The sequence below is a fragment of the Sparus aurata genome, chromosome 5, assembly GCF_900880675.1.
Source record: "Sparus aurata chromosome 5, fSpaAur1.1, whole genome shotgun sequence".
In the NCBI taxonomy this organism is placed as follows: Eukaryota; Metazoa; Chordata; class Actinopteri; order Spariformes; family Sparidae; genus Sparus; species Sparus aurata.
This window is the reverse complement of record NC_044191.1, coordinates 8,283,591-8,304,287: the sequence shown is the minus strand read 5'-3', so window position 1 is coordinate 8,304,287 and position 20,697 is coordinate 8,283,591. Positions and strand designations below refer to the sequence as shown.

The window sequence follows — 20,697 nt, the reverse complement described above, 5'->3', positions numbered from 1 at the left end:
CTCGAGACAAATGATGCTGTAGTAACACCCCCTTAATTAGAAATGAACCACTTGTGCTTGCTGCTCTGAAATATGACGTTTATACACAAAATCTTGACTTGACTTGAACAACTTTCAGTTCTGAGATGTGCTCTCTATTGCTCTCTTTCTCCAACTCCCTACCTTGTCCTTCTCCTTTCCTCCCGTGCTGCCAATGAATGACCAGGACAACACTTAGCATCCTTAACATCCTGGGACCCCACAGCCACCACTCTGTCTGCACACATTCCATTAGTAACCCCTTTTGGTGGGTAGACTGTCAGTAGTGTTAGAGCTGGAGTGAAACTAACTCATGTATCCGTCTCACCCAGTTGCGTTTTAGTTGACACTCATCTAGTCCATGCTCCTAGCTGCACAGTAACCTCCCTGCCTCGCCACTTTTACACAACTCTGCTGTTGTCCATGTGCTCTCACCATGCTTGCTTTGCCTTGCACACTGCTATGGCTCATGATTAGAGCTGAGATGTTTTTCAACTCATTTCGTTCTCTAAGTTTTCCCTTTTTGCTTCCTCATTCAGCGGATTATGGCTTTTCATTACCAGGTAGAGTGAGGAAAAATCATTATTCCACCTGTTTTCCTTCTGGTGTTTCTGAGTTGTGGTCAAAATAAATGAGAAATTTGTACAATACACCATATTCACACGGCAGCCATTTTCCTCTGATGTCATGTTCAGGTGGGATCAAATGCTCAAATGTCTTGTTGCTGTTTCAGGTATAAAGTTGTATAAAAGTAGATAATCTGATAATCTCATTATCATTTCAACACTTCTGTTTGATCATCAACTGAAAAGACGAGAATAGTGAAAATCCTAAGGGAATTGGAAGGCTTTATGGGTGAATTTGACAAGTGCTGCTAAGTCCTTTTACCATTCCATTTACCTCAACCTTATTACAACTAATCAACAACAGTGTCAGCTAATTTAAGCATTTCCAGGCATAAGGAAATCTATCTGATATGTGCATTGACATTTTAGAAAGCATTTATGCCTTTCCTTTCATATAGTGTAACACTTTCAACAGTAGTGTTGGCTAGGGTCTGGTTTAATGCTAACATGTAGCTAATCGGCTTGAAATGTGATAGATGGATGGATGGATGGATGGATGGATTGATTGATTGATTGATTGATTACTTTAATGATCCCAGACAGGGAAATTATTTTGTTACAGCAGTAGTGGTTTATGTTTATGTAGTGGTTTATGTTGTTTAATGTTGAAATATCACTGTCCTTCAAAATTTTTGCTATCCATTGTCTTTTCATTTGCTAATCAATCAGGAAGTGGGACACTGACATTTTGTCAGTAGTCTTACGTTCATAAGACTTTTACCCTGAGTGTGAAATTAGTGGAAAATGGCTACAGTGTGATGGCCATAGTATAGTTATGTTCTTAATAGTACATATGGCATTACCTTATCTTTAAGAGAGCAGGGGCGGAACCAGTTATAGTGACAATGTCAAGGAGTTTGAGTGACTCTTTTAGCTCTTTGTTTGACCTATAGGGTTTCAGTTTCAGATTCTCAACTGAGGTATGTGTCGCAATTAAAGAGTTTGTGGTAGAACTAGCTTCCTTTTTGTGGTCTTCAGATTGTTAATACTTTCTAATGCTATGGAAGCATTGCATATAAAACACATGAATTGAAAAGGAAACTCAAGATCAGTGTCATGTGGTCAGCCGTCTTGTTTATATTCTTAAGATGACTGGAACAGTCGGTGCCAGGCAGTGTCCATACTTAGCTTCTTGTTTTAATTTTCTTGATATAGCCATTGGATGGCGCTGAAGGACCAATGTTGTGTGCTGCAGCCACAAAACTCTGTAGAGTGGTATGAAAGTCATGTGCTGCTTGAGTATTATTATTTCAGGCCTGACATTATGATCCCAGGAACACTGTGCAAGCAGGTCATTTTGTATTTAAACATGCACGGAATATCATGCATCAGCAAAGGTCATACCAAATGATAAAGTAAATGTGACTTGTGAAGTTGAATGTTTTTAAATCAATTGATTTTAAACTGATAATGTTTAAAGTTTGAAGTTTTATACACTAACCGTGCTCAAATGATTTCATTCAAATAAAATGGCAGATATAGGGCCTTAAGAGGTTTGTATGCGCATGTGTGTGTTTCTGTTTTCAGCTTGACCAGTCAGTAGTGCACAGTGGTAAAAAACATTTTTCAGATTCCAGTAACATTTTCATGCCAAAAGAAAACTTGCCCCTTGTTATTGTTAAATAACTGTCTGACTAATTGTCTATCATTGAGAAACAAGTGATAAACTTGTCTTTGATGTCACACCAGTGTTAGCCACATATATAAAATAGTCAAAAGATCATTTTTACTTCTTTTGTTGTGAAACCAATAAAGGCCTTTGCGGCGTGTTGATGTGTTAGCTGCTACATAAACCTGCAACAACTTTCATCCATTAGTCGATGGAAAGTAAATTGTTGTCATAAAACTGTTGTTATATGACCGTTTGTTTCAAATGTCAAACATTTGCTGGTTTCAGCTTCTTAAATGAAATAAATGGTAGCTTTTCTCTGCCATTATTGATAGTAAATTAAGAGTCTTTGGGTTTTGAACTGTTGGTTGGACAAAAAAGGTATTTAAAATGTCACTTTGGGCTCTGGAAATTGCTATTTTTGATATTTTATAAACTAAATGATTAATCGATCAATCATGAAAAATAATTGCGAGAGTAATCATTAATGAAAATAATTGTTAGTTGTAGCCCTACAGCAAAAGTCATTCTCAATACTTATGAATTACAGTTATAGACAACACATTGGTGTGACATACCAGATGAGGGCCTTGGTTCTGTGCTGTTCATTTTCACAAATGCTGTTGTTTGGCGATGCATTAATTCCTGAATGTATCACCTAAACCCAACAACATTTTTAGTTCTAAAAATAATTTGTATTCAGTATCCTGTGAATGTAACAGTCAGAGAATAACAGTGTTTCCCTTTGAATTCCCTCCAACTGGCCAACTAGCAGCCGCTCGAAGCCGCAGCCGTACCAACATCGCCCAGGAGGGGGAGGCAGAGGCCAGCTCCCAAGAATCCCTACAGGAGCTGATGCCAGAGGAGGTGCTGGTGATTTCACTGGGAACTGGTCCTCAGACGGTCCCTGGGATGATGTCAGAGAATGAGGTAATGTGACTTGAATTAATGCCCTAATTTGCAGAAGAGATGATGTGATGAATCCAGTGTCATATTTTTTCCTTGTCCCTGAAGGGGAGTAAGACTTCTCAGAGTCTCTGTCATGTGCTTTGTGTGTGCTTGTTATGTTATGCAACTGATAAGAAACCTTGTATCTCATGTATAAACAACACCTCTCTCATCCCCTGCAGTCTTTGAATGAGGTAATGCTCATGAGGTAATAACCAAACATATTTTTCAATGTATGGATGTCCTCTCTCTCCTGCTCTGTAGGTTTTGAACCTGCAGATGGCTGATGGGACCCAGGGGGATGGTCATGCTGATGATACTAAGCTGCATGGCAAACCAGACAAAACCCTGCGCTTCTCGCTCTGCAGTGACAACTTGGAAGGAATCTCAGAGGGTCAGTCTGCGATCTAATGACAAAGATAAACTCAAAAAAAAAAGTTTTTTCTTAAAAATTTTCCAAGCAATATCAAAAAAAACACAGAAAGTAAAGTGTTTTAAAAAAAACCACATAATAATAAAAAAGAGAATGATACAATTTATGTTTACGCTCCAGTATACTTTATATATTTATAAAGGTCACAGGGTCATAACTGGTCTATTAATTACAGCTGACTGAATAGCTGACTGACCTTAATACCTAATATATGTTTTTGTCTGTTTATTTTTTCCCTCAGGTCCATCCAATCGTTCAAATTCTGTGTCATCGCTGGACCTGGAAGGAGAGTCTGTTTCTGAGCTGGGGGCTGGACCATCAGGGAGTAACGGGGTGGAGGCCCTCCAGCTTTTGGAGCATGAACAAGGTATGTGTGTGTATTTCTGAATGTCACCAAAAAGTTGAATTGAAAGCATGAATATATATTTTTCTGTTGCAGCAGTTTTATAAACATGAAAGACTGTGCCCGCTTATCAATATCTAACATAATACTGAATGTCTCCTTCAGCCACCACACAGGACAACCTGGATGACAAACTGCGCAAGTTTGAGATCAGAGATATGATGGGTCTGACAGATGATCGGGACATCTCTGAGACGGTCAGCGAAACCTGGAGCACCGATGTCCTTGGCAGTGACTTTGACCCCAACATGGATGAAGATCGGCTGCAGGAAATAGCAGGTGGGGCATAGCTTCTATCTGTATTTGTCAACTTCAGTCCATACTTATCAGCAAGAGGGCTTCATTACGTCTGGAGAATAAGATTTTTGGCCCGGAAATCTCTTCTGCACTATAGTACATTTATTAACATGTTGTTTTGTCACACATTTTATGATTATCAAAATTATTGCAGCTTCTTGTTATCTGGATATTGCACTTAGCAATATTGGGATTTTGATAATATTTAAATTTATTGTGCAGCTATGATCAGTAACCAGATGAACTGATCTGTGCAGCCTATGGGATCATGTCACATTGTAAGAGATGAATTTTCTGCACATAGGGACCTTCTCAAACTGCTGATTAAATAGATTCAGGGAAATGTCATCACCTTGTGGTATGTGGGTGAAATAGCATCAAAAGGCAGGTCATCAGTTCAGCTCGGGTCATATGGCACTGCTTCGACCCATGCATTGACTTTGTTAGCGTTTCCTCGTGAAAAAATGTATCCAATTGAATTTCAATAGGATTTAAATATATGTGGTACCCAGTTAAGCTGAAAGTAACAAACAGGCCAAAGTTTCTAGTTGCCTCTGGCCGATTAATCGATTGCTCCATCAAAAGAACACAGATCACCACCTATTTTGAGAAGTCACATTGGGAAATTGTGAAGAGTAATATTCACGTTTTTTGTTACCTTTTTCAGACTTGCAGTTAATTGATTAATTGTAAAATGTATCGGTAAACTAACTGAACATTATTTCTAGCTGTAGTCCTATTATGAACAAGGTTTACGATAGTGTTATTAGTTTTACAGTTTGGTAGATGTATGAAATGTACCTTTTTGCATCTGAGGTTCAGTGCCATAGCTGTAAAACATTTTCCTGATGCCTAGCTCGAAGAATACAATGTATCTTATTATTACACATTTGCAGATGAAGAAAAAAATACATATGTATTCTTCTTTTGATTATAAACTTTGACGATAAAGCAAAACGTTTTCATCTACTGCCATCACCTCTTAGATTTGCCTGAATATGTAATTATCTTTCAATTGATAGTATACATGAGTGAAGTGGATGCATTTGATTAAAATGGGCAAACCAAGTCATTTTCTGCCCATCTCTGGGAGCATAATCGGAAGAAGGCTTGCATTATCAAAGTGGCAGTAGCTAATAAGTACATGCATAATCATAAGATAATGATATATGAGATAGATATCTTCTGTAGGTAGTGGAGGGCAAGATCGGACTCTGCACTCAGTCGAGCCAAAGCTATGACAGTAAACACAGGTCATAAAGATAATGGTTTAATCTAATGTGAAACAACAATATTTGAGTGTTATTCAGACTCTCATCTCCCTCTGCCTCAGTCTTTCTCGTCACAGCCTTCTCCTCCTGCCCATCTCTCTATCCTTCTCTCTCTCTCTGACATTCACTCAGTCCCTGCAGTCTTATTGACCTTGGTTCCTTCTCATTTGCATCCACCATTTTTCATTCTTCGGAATATGGCGTTGGGGGACTTTTCCATCATTAAGTGAATTTACAGCGATTTCCTTATGTGTTTTCTCCAAGGGATTGGGTTATGAGATGCACATTAAATATCCATTAATACCTCATTATCCCACTGATAAGATTACCATGATAATGAGGCAGAAATTCTAATTGTTTCACTTCTTGTTGTGCCACTCATTTAATCATCCACCTGAAAGACAAGTACTCTGCGCCCCTACCTTGAAGACTGTAAACACGGACAGCGGGATAGAGCTCTCCCACCGTCAATGAGAGCCCTGCCCCCGCCAATATCAGTGCACACTGTTGCCTCGGTGCTGGCATGCATGCGTTCTCATGGTGTGCGTGTGCCATGAAGTGGAAGCATGACATACCAGGGGGCACGGCTACCACAGGTTGACTTCTTGGTCGTGAGCCTTGGCCACTGACTCCCACTCACACCTGCTAGCTCTTTTCCCCCTCCTCCGCATTCTTCCGCCTTGTTAAACCACGGCTTCCCAAATGGAGATGGAGGGACACTGTGTGGAGGACTTTGTGGGAGGGGGGGCAAAGCGGTAATTTGGTTGTGAGTAATGCTAGGCTTAATCAACAGCTCAAAGTCACGGCCCTGGAGGCCAGGGAAGGGTGAGATATTACCATTAACCTCTGACCTTTGGCACAGTGGTATATCTGCCTGTGGGCCCCAGCATGAAATGCATGTGACCTCCAACTCTGTGTCTCTGGATGCAAAGCTCACTGTCTCTGAAGCCCCATCCACACAACGTTTACACAGGGTTTATGTCATGTTTTTGCTTATCTCAGGCCAATCCACTGTGGTGTTTAAAAAAGTTAGACCCGAAGGCATCATGTAAAGGTGATGGAGCAGGTTTTAATTAAGTTATAGCATGTGAATTCAATACATTAGGTACAATATTTTGGCTGCTGAGTGAAGCAAATCTACCAGCAGCTTTCATATTTTAAAGGCATTTGGCTTGTGCCATGCATATAGTGCTGAAACAGTTACTCACTAAATAGATGAGTGATTTAAAAGAAAACTGATTTTAATTCATCATGAATTCATTTTAGTGATACATCAAGCAACAAATGCCAAGTATTGCTGGTTCTAGCTTCCTTCAGATGTGCTATTTTTCTCTGCTTTTAGTCTTAGAAATTTGGTGTTATATTTGACCATGTTATGTATAGTGACACACATGTCACATCATTAACATGCATTTTCTTCAATCTGATACACAGTCCAAACACAGATTTGTTGTATCACAGCCTGAGCTAGAAATGATTGTTCATGCTTTAATATTATCCTTGCTGGAAGATTGGAATTCCCTTTTAACCTGCAAGTCCTTCCTGGACTGTCTAGGAAGCTTCTGCACACCGGCTGCTGACCAGGTCCAGCAGGATGACTCACATCACTCTGATTTTATGTTCTTTATTTTGGCTTCCATTTAAGCTCATGATTCATTTTAAAGGTTCTTGTTTTCACACACAGAACCCTGCATGGTCACGCATCTGAGTATATATCTAAGCTGCTTCATCCTTCTACATATCACCAGCAGGTCACTTGGGTTTTCTGACCAGCGCTTATTGGTTGTCTAGTGCACTCCACTTAAAACAAAAGGGTGATTTGCGCTTATAATTTTCTGATATTTTGATTAATTTAACTTGTTGAGCACTTTGTGACTTTGCTGAGTGAAAAGTGTAATATTGAATAAACTTTATGTGCTTTCTTTTTCAAATGTAGCAATTTGAAGACTTTATTTTAGGCTAACATAAGTTACAATTTTCTTTTTTTCTTAATAAACTAAATTATATATTCCTTAAGTGAAAAATCTTTTGATAGATTAGTTGACAATACAAGTAGTTGTCAGTTGCAGCCCTTGTACAAAAAATGAAAATACACATTTATACGGTGTGGAATGGAGAATGACATATGAACATGCATGTAACTGAAATATTTAAACCTTTTACCAAAGGAGTCATTTTTGTACTGGCATTCTCAAGTTCACATGTTGCTCATATTTAAGACCTGAATAATTTATAAGAACTAATTACAGAATATGAATCAACACACAGCGCCTTAACAACACATAGAGGCTTGATTATGAACAAAAGGGTGCCTTCAGGATGACCTTGCCACTATAAAGGTGACTTCTTGCTGGTCTCAACACTTTTCAAGACAAAAAAAAGCTGTTCGTGCTGTGGCAGGAGGTTAACTCTTTGTCTCTGTGCTCTCAGGGGCAGCTGCAGAGAACATGCTTGGCAGCCTGCTGTGTCTTCCTGGCTCTGGTTCAGTCCTGCTCGACCCCTATGGCTCCACTATCTCAGAGACCACAAGCGAGGCCTGGAGCGTTGAAGTCCTTCCCAGTGACTCAGGTAGGTTCATTCAGTTGTTGTAGACGCCCTCTGACTGGTCCTCTGCTTTTGTTATCGTCTTCATCTTCATGCCAGCCTCAGATGTCTGTTTGCATGCATATTTATGTTTGTGCCATACAGTGGGGGTTGGGACACCAGGTGTGGCCGCTCGGCAATACATACCAGAAGTGTGTGTGTGCATCTGTCATCATATTTGTGTGCACTTGCCTGTCTTTCAGGGCAGATCTGCCTGTGCCAGTAAAAGGCAGCTCATGGTTTCCTTAGAGGGACCACCAGGTGTGTTTGCACCTGTGGTGGAGCTGTGTGGTGGGAGGATCGGGGACAGCAGCTGTCCTCAGTCAGTTTTACTGTGTCAGTTTTTTTTAATCCAGCTCGACTTAACATATAGCTGTGAGACTGGTCTTTACATCTTATATTTTTTGGACAACAATCACACAAATACAAATACCGTCTTATAAATCATAGCATATGCCCTCTTTGGCTGTTTTTGTTAATTGAACATACAGTCCAACCTTTTATTAATCAAGAGATTATGTTCTTAACTCCCCCTTTTGATAACCCGTGTTTTGAGGAAATCAGCAGACTGTTTTATGAACAGCGTTAAGTGTTTCTTTGAAAAGCCTGGGCCTTATGTTAATTGAAGTGGTACACCACTTCAATATGTGCAGTGCAGAAATGACATGCATGAGTGTCTTGATTGCTTTTTGTTCCGTTTGCTGCCCCTGTTCTGCTCGGTAATAGCACGATCGGAGGCTTGCTTGGAGAACAGCGCTTGTTTCATGGCTAGGCAGCAGAAAACTACACTCTGAAGAGCACTTCACCAACACATTATTACTAACGAGCATGCAAATGAGTACTGCTGTTAGTATGGAGCCTCTGGGTTCGACCCAACAGCTCCATTGGGTCGCCGAAGAATTGGCCATACTAGCTTTATGGTTTGGTTTGGCAGTTAGAAGACATGATAATATATGCTTTGTTTGATTTCGTGCATATGTGCGCATTTGGTTTCCCAATAATCATAACGGGGGCGGGGGGGGAGTTGAAACAATGAATGATCATCATCTGTTGTAAACTGCCACAAGTGAAGTGGATTATGGGTTTCATTTAAAAAGCACTTAATCCACACTTAAGGTTAGCAAAGTACACATTTTTCTCTCAGAGGGAATTTTTATGTATCTTTTTACATTCGCAGAAGCCCCAGACCTGAAACAGGAAGAACGTCTGCAGGAGCTGGAGAGCTGCTCAGGGGTTGGCAGCACCTCGGATGACACCGAGGTCAGAGAAGTTAGCTCGAGACCCAGCACACCAGGCCTCAGTGTTGTTTCAGGTATAAACAGAACCCCTCCTCCACATCCTCTCCCTAACATCTATTCTAAAACAGTTGTTCCTATTTCTGTTTCTGATCCTGTTCTCCATTTTGTCTTTCATAAGTTGAAAAAGTCCAAAATTGACCTGTGTTGTTAAATAAACGGACAAATACTGCCTGTTTCTCACCCTCCTTGACTCTGTGTAGAGCGGTCATGTCGCTGGGAGGGTTGTTAACCAGTGTAATGGGGTCGGTGTGAATTTTTCTGTATGACACAGGCTATTGCTGCTTGTCTTTTTTGTGGGCTCAGGTGGAAATGCATGAAGTAGTATCCTAGATTAAGAAGCCAGCGGTGATGTTCCTGGCTCGGCTCACAGGAAAACGTCCCGCGGGATCTGGCCGATGGATAGTCTGCATCTGATGATCACTCTTATCTCTGTCTTTCCCCTCACCCATGGGAGCTTACACTACCAATTTAGAGTTCCCACTGGGTTTCAATCTCAGAGAGACATTGCAGTGTAATAAAGAGAAAAAGATCCCCTTTTGTTTGAGAGACATTGCACATGCAGCTCCTGTTTTTGACTGCTGCCAAGCTGAAGTATTTTACTGTTTTCTGTTGCTTTGATCTTGGTTGTCAACCGAACTGTTTTTTTTTTTTTTCCTGCTGCAGGTATCAGTGCCACCTCAGAAGACATCCCCAACAAGATCGAGGACCTGCGGTCAGAGTGCAGCTCAGACTTTGGAGGGAAGGACTCTGTGACCAGTCCAGATGGGGAGGAGTCAGGCCATGGTAGGAGAGTGTCACATCCCCGCTAGGCTAGCTAAGCCATCAGTCCAGTGTTTATCTTGTCTAAACAGCAGCAGCCAGAACTATCAATCCTTGTCACCTTCACAGCTGCCACTGAGTTTAATCACTGTTTTAGTTCTAAAAAGTTGTAATTGTTAAATAAAGTTATAGTGTAGTGTTAAATATTCATTGTTAGCCTGGTTGGGGAATCACAGTTGGAGGCCAGACTATTTTCATTCTTACTGAAAATGATTAGCTATTTTCTTTTGAATAACAGCAATGTGCTTTTGTGAAACGGTGGTTAATTTAGTAAATGTTCTTAATTGTTTGGTATCCTCTTGTGTTTTTACAGGAGCACACCATCTAACATCTCCACCCTCACAGTCAGATTCCTTACTGGCCATGTTCGATCCCCTCTCCTCTGCTGAAGGTAATCTACACTCCCAGAATGCTCTACAGCCAATCAGAGCTAGAAATGAGTATCATTAAATCTCAACACTAATGTCGTGGGCTCACAGAACAGCTTGAGCTCTGTGAAATTAACCAGTGAGTGTATGAGTGCCTCATACAGCCCTTACCCCAATTACCGGACTTATAATAAGTGCAAGTGAAATGTCATTTCATTTGGCCCATTTAAGATCCCAAATTATTCTTAGCGCTCTTTGTCCCCGTGCATTTTGTTTGTAGCGCAGGTGGAAATAGTGGGAGTGAGGAATGGTCGCTGCTGTGTGTCTGTGGCAAGGTGAAGGGACGACAGGTTGAGAGACCTCACCCCAGGCTCTTTGGCACTGTCCCCTTGTCCCACTGTGCTCATGGCACAAAGCTGCCATTGGAAGCTTTTCAGGAGAGAGAATGTACCCTTGGAACAGGTGGCCTACCTATACCTAGGGCTCATCTCCCACCAACATCTCTCTTTAGCACTCTACCCCCACTTTTGAGGTGTTTTTCTCCACTCGCTTTATAATGTTTAACAACTTCTCTTTAGAGACAAGTGAGATTTTTCATCTTGGTATACCTACTTGTAGAATTTCTTAAGTATATTTAAGGCTTTAAAAACAGTTAAAAAGAAATAACTACTTGGGGAAAAAGTCTTTGTGAATCTTGTGCAGTGGGCTGGTAACTTAAATACTAGAGTGAATGTAATGAAAACTGCTCATACAAGGTGTATGGGGATGTTTAAATGTGAGCCATATTTATCCAGAAAAAATTCCATCAACTCAAGAATTTTATTATCTGTCTTTTATCACCTCAGGATCCTCCACTGGAACGATAGTAAGGCCTAAAGTGCACTACGCCAGGCCCCCTCACCCTCCCCCGGATCCACCCATCCCTGAAGCTAGTGCCCTGGGGCAGGAGACGCGCCACTCTCTCTTCATGCCTCACTGCCTGGCCCAGGCTGAGCTGGAGCACACCAAGCAGCGTCACTCCTTCCCTGACAGGCTAGTCCGGAGCCGCAGTTCTGACATTGTGTGCCCAGGCCGGCGGCCAACAAGTGACCCTGGCCTTAACCGGCGGGTCGCAGTCGAAGAGCGCGACCCTGCCGGAGCCTTCGCCTTAGGACCATCCTCGTCCCCCAGCAAAGACTCCCTGAAAGGAGAGGTAAGCAACTACAGCAGTGCAGTTACTGCTGTGTCAATCATTTTTCTTCCTTTTCTAATGCTGCTGGGGAACAAACTAAAAACAAGTAAATGGTTTATTTTGTACGAGTTGCAGCTGTTGTGCGTAATAATCTACCTGCCTGTGTCTAAGTGTGTCTTGGTCATTTCTGTCTAAAGGTTGAGGACAGGAAAGACAGTGACGATGAGAAGTCTGATCGCAACAGACCATGGTGGAAGAAGCGTTTTGTGTCGGCCATTCCCAAAGGTAAGCAAACCGAACACACCCTCTTGTAACCAGAAAAATGACCTTTTATAGATTTAAAAGTGATCTGTTTGATTGCTGTGCTCCTTGATTGCTCCTTTTATGTTTGTGTTGTGTAAAAAAAAAAAGTTATCTTAATCGCTACTGACAGGAAATATCACACTTTAAAGAGCAGCGCAAAAACCAATTTATAATGTGAGAAAGAGAATGATGATCCATGTTGTCCACTCCATTGCTGATGCTCCAGTTGGAAAATTATGTTTCTTGTTGTTTGAAGTTACTCCAGAGACGTGTCCAGTCCCTTTTCTCTCACGTCTCACTGGCTGCAGATTTATAGAGACTTTTCAAAGCTAATCAGTCATCAGAGGAGCTTTAGCTGTGTAGATTGTATGGCTGTAGCCCTCCCAGCAGTGCTGTCAGCCAGTGGCTAATGGTCATTAGATAGACCTTTCTGTCATCAGCACTGATAGATGACACATCTCTTGTTGCAGTTCTACTCTACAACCATCTCTCATATATCTGTCTGGGAAATAATGAGCTGTGCCCACACAGAATGACTGCTTATTACTCTTAGAGATAATGATGTTTCTTGAGTAAACATTGAATTGATATTCATAAAATGGAGGACTGTGTGCACATGGACAAGTAGAGACCCGCAAAGCTTAAACCACCCGCCAAATGTCTGTAGAACCCGTTGTGTTTGTCCTGTTGCTCTGCATGGTGACACACAGTCAGTTGTCCGGTGGTGCAGCAGGCTGTGTGTGAAAGGCCAACCCTGTCTGTTGTGTTCCTCACAGTGCTGTATTGGACGGCTGAGAGTGATGTCCCAGGTAACGCTTCCATGCTGTCGTCATTGAGCTAGCTTTCCTGCTGGAGCCAGCGGCTGCGTGCCCGTGCTGCTTTATAGATGTCGCCTTAGAGCTGTAGAGCTGTGATGTGATGTTGTAGCCTGAGTTCCTAAGTGCACACTCCTCATCCATGCATCTGTTTTACCACCCTTTTTCCTTTTTTTGCAACAATATGTTACATTTTCCTGTATGGAGAATACAGAATATCAATGTAGACACTTCACCCAGTGTTTCCTGTGTGTGTCATCAAATTGTAATCTCTGTCTCTCTTGTTTGTCCTGTTTGCACCTTTGTGTTAATAGGATAAGCATCATTAAGCTAATTTACATCTATATCGACCGGACTTAATCAGTTGTAGTGGACCTTTGTGATATTCTGGTATGAACCAATGGTTTGATTCACCATTTCAATATTCTTTTGCTTTTTAAGTAAATTTCTACACTAGACTTTTTTTGTTTAGTATTGTATGACCATACATCCTGTACTGAGCTTTTTGGTCTCAATACAAACCATCAAAAAATACCAAAGATTTAAAAAAAAAAATGGCTGTCAACAGGTGACTCGTGATCAGCTCCATCCGTTGATAGTAAAAGTCGTGTCAGCTCGCTAATCACATGTCTCTCCTTTACAGCTCCTATAGCAGCATTTCGGAAAAGGGATAAGCAGGAGAAAGACGAGATTACCCCGGAGCGGATCCCACAAGGTCTGTCCTGGTTTGGTGTAATTTTACTCCCAGACTGTCTCCAAATGTCCAAACTGCTGGGAAGTCTGCGAGTGCTGATGGCTGTCCAAACTCACAATTCGTCCAGTTTCACATGGGAGCTCAAGCGTACTTTCTGCAGACTCGCAAAGAGTCTGCTTGGGGTGCAGATTTCACCAGACTAACGTTTTAAACGTACTGCAAGGAACTTTTAATTGGTTCTGAAAAAATCTCAATTCAATACAGATCCCTATACATGACATATAGGGCTGTCTTATCAGTGGTTTGTGTAGCCTTGCAGTCTCTGGCACTCACCAGCTGACGTGAACAACAATTAACACGTCACATTATGAACAACTGATGTCTATGTGGGCTCAGTCCACAAGTCCAGATGGTGGACATTTGGATTCACCCCTAATGCTGCCAACCACATCCTATACTACATGTGGATATCCATTATAGTGGGTTCGATTGTAATGTATCTCATGTGTGGTTGGGTTTATCAGATGACCCATTGCCCAGACAGAGCTGTCAGGCGCAGGCAGCTGAAGACATCCTTGATAAGTACAGGAACATCAAAAGAACCAGCCCGAGTGATGGAGCCACAGGTGGAGCTTCTTATGATGGGACAGGAGGTCAGTAAAAACTATTGTGTGTATATATAGCCATCACACACATTTGCAGTAGATACATCAGAATCAGGTTTATTGCCATGTTGGTTTCTAGAAAGGAGGAATTTGCCTTGGAGTTTTGGTGCCATATACCATAGAATATATGAAAAAAATATTGTTAAAACACAAAGAAAAAATTGTTATTACCCTCTTTTTGTATATGTTGACAGATCTTTGTGTGGATGACAACGTGCACGACTCTCCTCGAGAAGACACCCTGCAGAACATTTCCACAGATGACCTCCCGGACTCAGCCAGCCAGACAGCACAGCAGCATGACTCCAAGTTCTCATTCAGGTCTGGAGTTCACAGTCCTGCAGAAAACCACAAAACCAATATACAAACAATCACTCAAGACCTCTCGGCAGACTTTCTCAAATAATGCTGTTAATTCGAAACTTTTGGTTTATGTCTTCCAGTGATGCAAAGAAGAAGTTGAGGCTGGCGTTGTGCTCTGCGGACTCTGTGGCTCTGCCCATCATGGCTCCTGCAACCACAAGAAATGGTCTTCCTGATCACATGGATTCTGAAGGTAGGCAGTTCTTATGCATCTATGAAAAGAGGGAGCTTTTTGTTTCTAGCATTTTTCTATTTGAGGTAGAACATTGACAACTAACAGTTTCAACTGATCATGAAACATAATTTTTGAGGATGTGTTTTAGAGAGTGCATTAATTTAAAAATGTGGTATTATCTGCTAGACTTCAAGCATCTTTGTCAAAACTCTGTAGGGAGCAGGGTACAAGCCCTTAATGTTGGCAAGCATCCAACCTGCTGAAAGTGTCCTTAAGCAAGACACCAAATCTGTACCACCTTCACCTTCTGACATGCCTTCCAAGGTTTGGGGCAAGGTTGGAAGAGTGGGGGATGTAAAAAGAGAATTCCCATATGGTGTTTGTAAAATGTCCCATTATTAGACCATTGCACATATTAGAAATAGAAATACTTGTGTAACCACATAGATGACTTGTCCAACATTTATCAGAAAATTACAGGTATATTGATACTGCACAAAATAAAGTCAGAGTTCTCAAGCTTCCCTCAAAGCTCACCATCACTCCCTGAAGTGGGACAATTGCACACAAAATCGAGTGACATCTTGTAAAATGGTCAACAGTAAAACCATAAGACTCCATCTTTGTGGTCATCAGTCAAATTGTCATGTGGAGGCAGCAGGTTGATCAGATTACAGCGACCAGCCGGTCCTTTGTGAGCAGCGAGCAGTGTTGTCTAATGCTGTCTCCTTATCGTCCTCTCCTGCAGACAATGAGATCGTCTGCTTCCTGAAGGTACAGCTAGCAGAGGCTATCAACCTTCAGGATAAGAACCAGATGGCCCAGATCCAGGAGACCACGCGCTGTGTCAGCCGCTTCGATCCACGCACCTGCAGGAAGCTGCTGGCTGCTATTGCGGAGGATTACAGGTAACTATGGAGGCCTGGGTAGCTGATGCAAGCCCACTTAAAGCACCCCATGGGTCCTTCATTTTGTTATTGTTTCTTTGTTCACTGCTTAATGTTGTTTAAGGCCACTACAGAGATGTAGCCAGCGATAATGAAATACAAATGTTTGTGTGTGTTTCCTTTAGAAAGCGGGCTCCATACATAGCTTATCTAACCAGGTGTCGTCAGGGACTTCAGACCTCTCAGGCCCATCTGGAGAGGCTCCTCCAGAGGGTGCTGCGAGACAAGGAGGTGGCTAACCGCTACTTCACCACCGTCTGTGTTCGACTCCTTCTGGAACACATGGAGTCCAAGATGCTTGACTTCATTAAAGGTATCTCACAATTTTTGCATCAGAGCTGGGTATCACCACCGATTTCCTGAATCAGTTCAATTTCCACTTCATTTAGTATTGATTCAGTGAAGGATATTTTAGTTACGATACCAATTTTGCTCAAATATGAAAGAAATTCTGAGAGAACTAATTGTTTAAATTGTGCAAGAATTTCTCTCACCTGGTGCATTATTAAAAATCTTAATGATTACATTGAGAATTTAATAAAATGACTGCAGACGTTTGGGGACAAATTAATGGAATATTGTTATGATTTAGCATTGGATTATTAAAAATACCATAATGACAGAACAGAGAGTAATAACAGAATTGGGCTTGAATTCAAAAGGCCTGTAAGTCTTTACACGACATCCCTTCCAAGCCTGACTCGCTTGAAAACAGTTCTGTTCTGTTCTGGTGCTACATCTGTTGTTTCTCTGCTCCCCTCCAGCGTTCCAGGGGTGCACGGCAGCGGATGACAAGACAGCAGCAGTGGAGGATTTTCTGCGCTACTTGTACGGTGCCATGGCCCGTGATGCCATTTGGCAGTATGCAAGCGAGGACCAGCTGCAGGATGCCCAGATGGCTATCGAGCGCAGCGTTATGAATCGCATCTTCAAACTGGCCTTCTACCCCAACCAGGATGGAGATATTCTCAGAGACCAGTGAGTAGCTGGAATGACACCAGGGCCACAGAGTCTCAGCAGACAGTATTATGTTTTATTTCAGTTATTTTAGGAAGTTTCCGGTCTGTTCAATTGTGCATCAACTTTTAAAATGTTTTTCCTCTCCTTTTCTAGGGATTGATTAAGTGTTTTTTAAATATATTTAAATTATCTGCTAAGTACTTAGACGTCATATGTTACCAGAAGAGCTGCACTGTTGGACTGGACTGATTGTGCCTCTCTTGTCATATACTGACCTGTTTATCTCCCACAGACTTTTTTATGAACACATCCAGCGGCTCTCAAAAGTGGTGACGGCCAATCATAAAGCTCTTCAAGTCCCAGAGGTAACTTCATTGTGACTTTCTTTTCACGACATCTCTGCATTTCAACCCAACGAAGAGACTTGTTGGTGCATGTAGGTCTAAGAAGTGTTGACATTGTTTGTTTGTAACTTTTCTGGTTGCAGGTTTACCTGAAGGAGGCCCCCTGGCCCTCCGCTCAGTCTGAGATCAAGACCATCAACGCGTACAAAACGCCACGTGACAAAGTTCAGTGTATACTGCGCATGTGTTCCACCATCATGAACCTTCTCAGTCTGGCCAATGAAGACTCAGTCCCTGGGGCGGATGACTTTGTCCCTGTACTTGTGTTTGTCCTCATTAGGGTAAGTCTGTTCTTCATTTTACACCACAGTCAACTTTTCATTCATTTTACTGCCAGTATTGATCCCTTACTGATAATTTGTTTTATAAACACAAACTGAGAATTATGAGAAAATATTTCCCTAAATGACTGTAGTGTAACTTCAAGGCACCCTAGAGGCTTCTGCTTGCAGACCTGTGTGGATATATTATACATATTTACATATTTATAATTGTAATCTGTACGGCGTTGTGTGAGGTTCCTTCAGTGGCTAATGTGGGCCCATCCCCACATCTCCTCCCCTCCAGGCAAACCCGCCCTGCCTGCTGTCCACCGTTCAGTACATCAATAATTTCTATGCCAGCCGGCTGAGTGGGGAGGAGTGCTATTGGTGGATGCAGTTCACCGCGGCGCTGGAATTCATTAAGACCATCGACGATCGCAAGTGAAGCAGAACAGCCACCTGTATGGGCAGACTGCGGGGGAAGGAGCCGGGAGACTGGGAGACTTCCCAACCAACTGCTCCCTCTGCACAGCTTAGAAAACCTGGCCCTCAGCCTGCTCTTTATTTGTATAGCTTGTACATAGCCAGAGACGTTGAAAGATTACAAAATATATATTACTGTACGTATGTGGACAAATCCAGGTTTTAGCCGTGCTGAAAAAAACGGCCTTGGGGAAAAATTAGCAAGATGTTAACTTTGAACCTGATTTGGATTTTTCCTTCTCGTTTTGTCTCTTCAATCATATTTCACTTTTGGGGTCTGTATTAGGAATTGTATATATATACACACAATTATCATTACCATTACTGATATGACATTAAATCAAACTAAAAGATAATCCTATATGAAGGGACCAGACTTCCTTGATGTGATCACTGATCTTTTTTCCCCCCCTGAGTGAGAGGGAAGGGCTTCCAATTAAATTACAATATAATGTTGATTAAATGCATTGTAACGTGGGGATTTACAGTGCGTGATAGTTACTGATGGGATTTAGTGGCTCATAAACACTGAGATCAATTCACAATAACCATAGCACTCATAAGGTTAGTGTATCAAATAGTAGGGCAGCTTATTACATGAATTGTTTACTTCATCTGATTCCCAAAAACAAGTGTGTCAGTGACAATTTGGACATAAGGGCCCACATATTTATATGAAATAAAATGTATTTATTTCTGTAATTCTATTTAATGCTTTGTTTATCTCATTTAAAAAAAAAAAAAAAAAAAATGCAAATGCATATCATGCCCGTTTAAGATGTCTGAGGCTGAGTGGTGTTATTATAAAAAAAGCTTGCAAGAAAAGCTCGAGTTAGGAAGGCACCTTAGTGATGAGTGGCCCATGGGTGGGGATGCTGATACAGGGTCAACTGGTGCACAGAGCAGTGGTGGCATTTTTTTGGAAATATTGTTGAAATAGTGCCTTTGATGTGGGGGGCGCTCTGTACAGGTAGATTTCTTTTTTTTAACCTAGCATAGGCATTATCCCCACCCTTCCTCACCCGCCAAACACTCCAATAGGCCAACCACGCACCACCACATCGCTGATTGTCATGGCTCAGTCCCTTTAAAGCACTTGAGTTTGAACAAATTTCCCCTCTGGTGTTCTAGATCCTACCTCAGAGTTGAAACCAATGAGCCTGATATCAGTCTGTACACAGTAACTGTCTTGCATTGGTTCACAACAGGGTACTGGATCACTTTTGCACTGGTTAAAAATTAGTGAGGGGAAGGTAGGAAAATATAGATACTATGCTGCTGTTATGCTTGTTGTGGTCACATCACCCTTAATTAAAGGAACACTTCACCTAAAAATGAAATTTCAGTCAATATCTTCTCACCCCCATGCAGATGGAAAGTCTGGTGAAGTTTTGTATTCCACAAAACATTTCTGCAGCTTTTACAGCAACACCACATTACAGCATTCTCCTAAACAAATGAAGTGAATGGGGATTTGTTTCAAAACAAAAAAAAAACCACACAAAATGGCTCCATACAGTTTGTCCAGCATAATCCAAGTTTACTGAAGCCCTGAGATCCCAAATTGATTTGAAAAGACGTTATTAACACCCTCAACACACACACACACACACACACACACACACTTAAGATGCTGTTCATTCTAAGGCTTTTAGCTTAGCAGCTACATTGAAAGGCTGTAAAGTCTTTTTACAGTCTTTTGGAATGAATTTGGGATTTAGGGATTATTTAAACAAGTCTCCAGCTACATCAGTTGATTAGGAGCATATTGCAATGTTGTTTTGCTGTGAAGCTCCAGAAATGTTTCGTAGACTATTAAACTGCACCTGACTTCCCATTAACATGGGGGTGAGTAGATAGCGCCTGAATTTTCATGTTTGGGTGAACTGTTCCTTTAACACAAGCCTTTCTTAGCGAACAAAGACATTTTAGATTTGAATCTTAGACCTGAGATGCCACATGTGTCCACATGGGCAGACTAGTGATTATTGGATATTAGCTCTCTACCTCCTCACAAGTTCAAGAAAGGGACTCTTGTTTATGTGCACTTATATTTCTTTTTCTTTCCCAAATTGGCGTGCTGTGATATCCCAGTGTCATTGTAACTTTCCAATTATAATACAAGCATGTCTTTAATTATCCAGAAATGACTAAAACTCATCTTCTCTTGAAATCCTCTGCTTCATTTTTGCGCACACACGTGCCACGTGTATTATAGTTTGATAACCCCTTGACTTTTCACCGTAAATGACCTGACAGCACAATACACAGTAGGATAGAAGAGCAAATAATCAACACTATTGACTTGTTACTGACTTGCAGTTTATGCTAAAGTGGTTGGTGTATTAGTGAGCGTGGTTTTTATCTAGTGAGCGCGCGTGAGACGATCGTGTGACTGCTTGACCCTCTGCCTCCTCTTGCATGAAGTCATTGGATGGTCTGTACATTCTCATTCATGATAAACAGTAGAATAGGGTTAGTATCTGCCACAGGCCAGTAATTGAACCTGCAAGAGGACGCAAAGCTTCTCTTTGTGTCCGTGATACTTGCATATCAGAACTCGACGATTTATTTTGCACAAAACAGATGTGTTTTCCTGAACAAATTGACAGGGAGCAGTGCATTTTGAAATGTCATTACTTCTCGCGTAAAAAAACATTTTGTGATTAAAATAATATTTGAGTAGCTGAGTTAAGCACCTGACTGTTACTCTCTCGAGCTGATGAACACCCGCATTTATGGGCAACCTCACAAATGCGTTTTTTCGCATCCGTCTACAGC

At 41.5% G+C, this 20,697-nt stretch overlaps 1 protein-coding gene across 8 annotated transcripts in view; it reads left to right on the top strand.

The window, feature by feature from the left end:
• Positions 1-18,667, top strand: part of gapvd1 (GTPase activating protein and VPS9 domains 1) — a 32,658-nt gene extending 13,991 nt beyond the window's left edge. Inside the window, exons 8-29 of one of the 8 annotated variants that reach the window (XM_030417144.1) lie at positions 206-286; positions 3,029-3,183; positions 3,466-3,595; positions 3,876-4,001; positions 4,143-4,316; positions 8,036-8,173; positions 9,366-9,500; positions 10,150-10,269; positions 10,619-10,696; positions 11,519-11,865; positions 12,042-12,129; positions 12,924-12,956; positions 13,606-13,677; positions 14,181-14,309; positions 14,516-14,642; positions 14,765-14,877; positions 15,608-15,767; positions 15,932-16,119; positions 16,571-16,784; positions 17,059-17,131; positions 17,254-17,451; positions 17,738-18,667. In XM_030417144.1, the coding sequence (XP_030273004.1) occupies positions 206-286; positions 3,029-3,183; positions 3,466-3,595; positions 3,876-4,001; positions 4,143-4,316; positions 8,036-8,173; positions 9,366-9,500; positions 10,150-10,269; positions 10,619-10,696; positions 11,519-11,865; positions 12,042-12,129; positions 12,924-12,956; positions 13,606-13,677; positions 14,181-14,309; positions 14,516-14,642; positions 14,765-14,877; positions 15,608-15,767; positions 15,932-16,119; positions 16,571-16,784; positions 17,059-17,131; positions 17,254-17,451; positions 17,738-17,878 (3,020 nt within the window). In that variant the 3' untranslated portion in view covers positions 17,879-18,667. Of the gene's footprint in view, positions 1-205; positions 287-3,016; positions 3,184-3,465; positions 3,596-3,875; positions 4,002-4,142; positions 4,317-8,035; positions 8,174-9,365; positions 9,501-10,149; positions 10,270-10,618; positions 10,697-11,518; positions 11,866-12,041; positions 12,130-12,923; positions 12,957-13,605; positions 13,678-14,180; positions 14,310-14,515; positions 14,643-14,764; positions 14,878-15,607; positions 15,768-15,931; positions 16,120-16,570; positions 16,785-17,058; positions 17,132-17,253; positions 17,452-17,737 lie in introns of all 8 variants that reach the window. The other 7 variants (XM_030417143.1, XM_030417142.1, XM_030417148.1 and 4 more) reach the window with 7 other exon arrangements.
• The last annotated feature ends 2,030 nt before the right edge of the window (positions 18,668-20,697 follow it).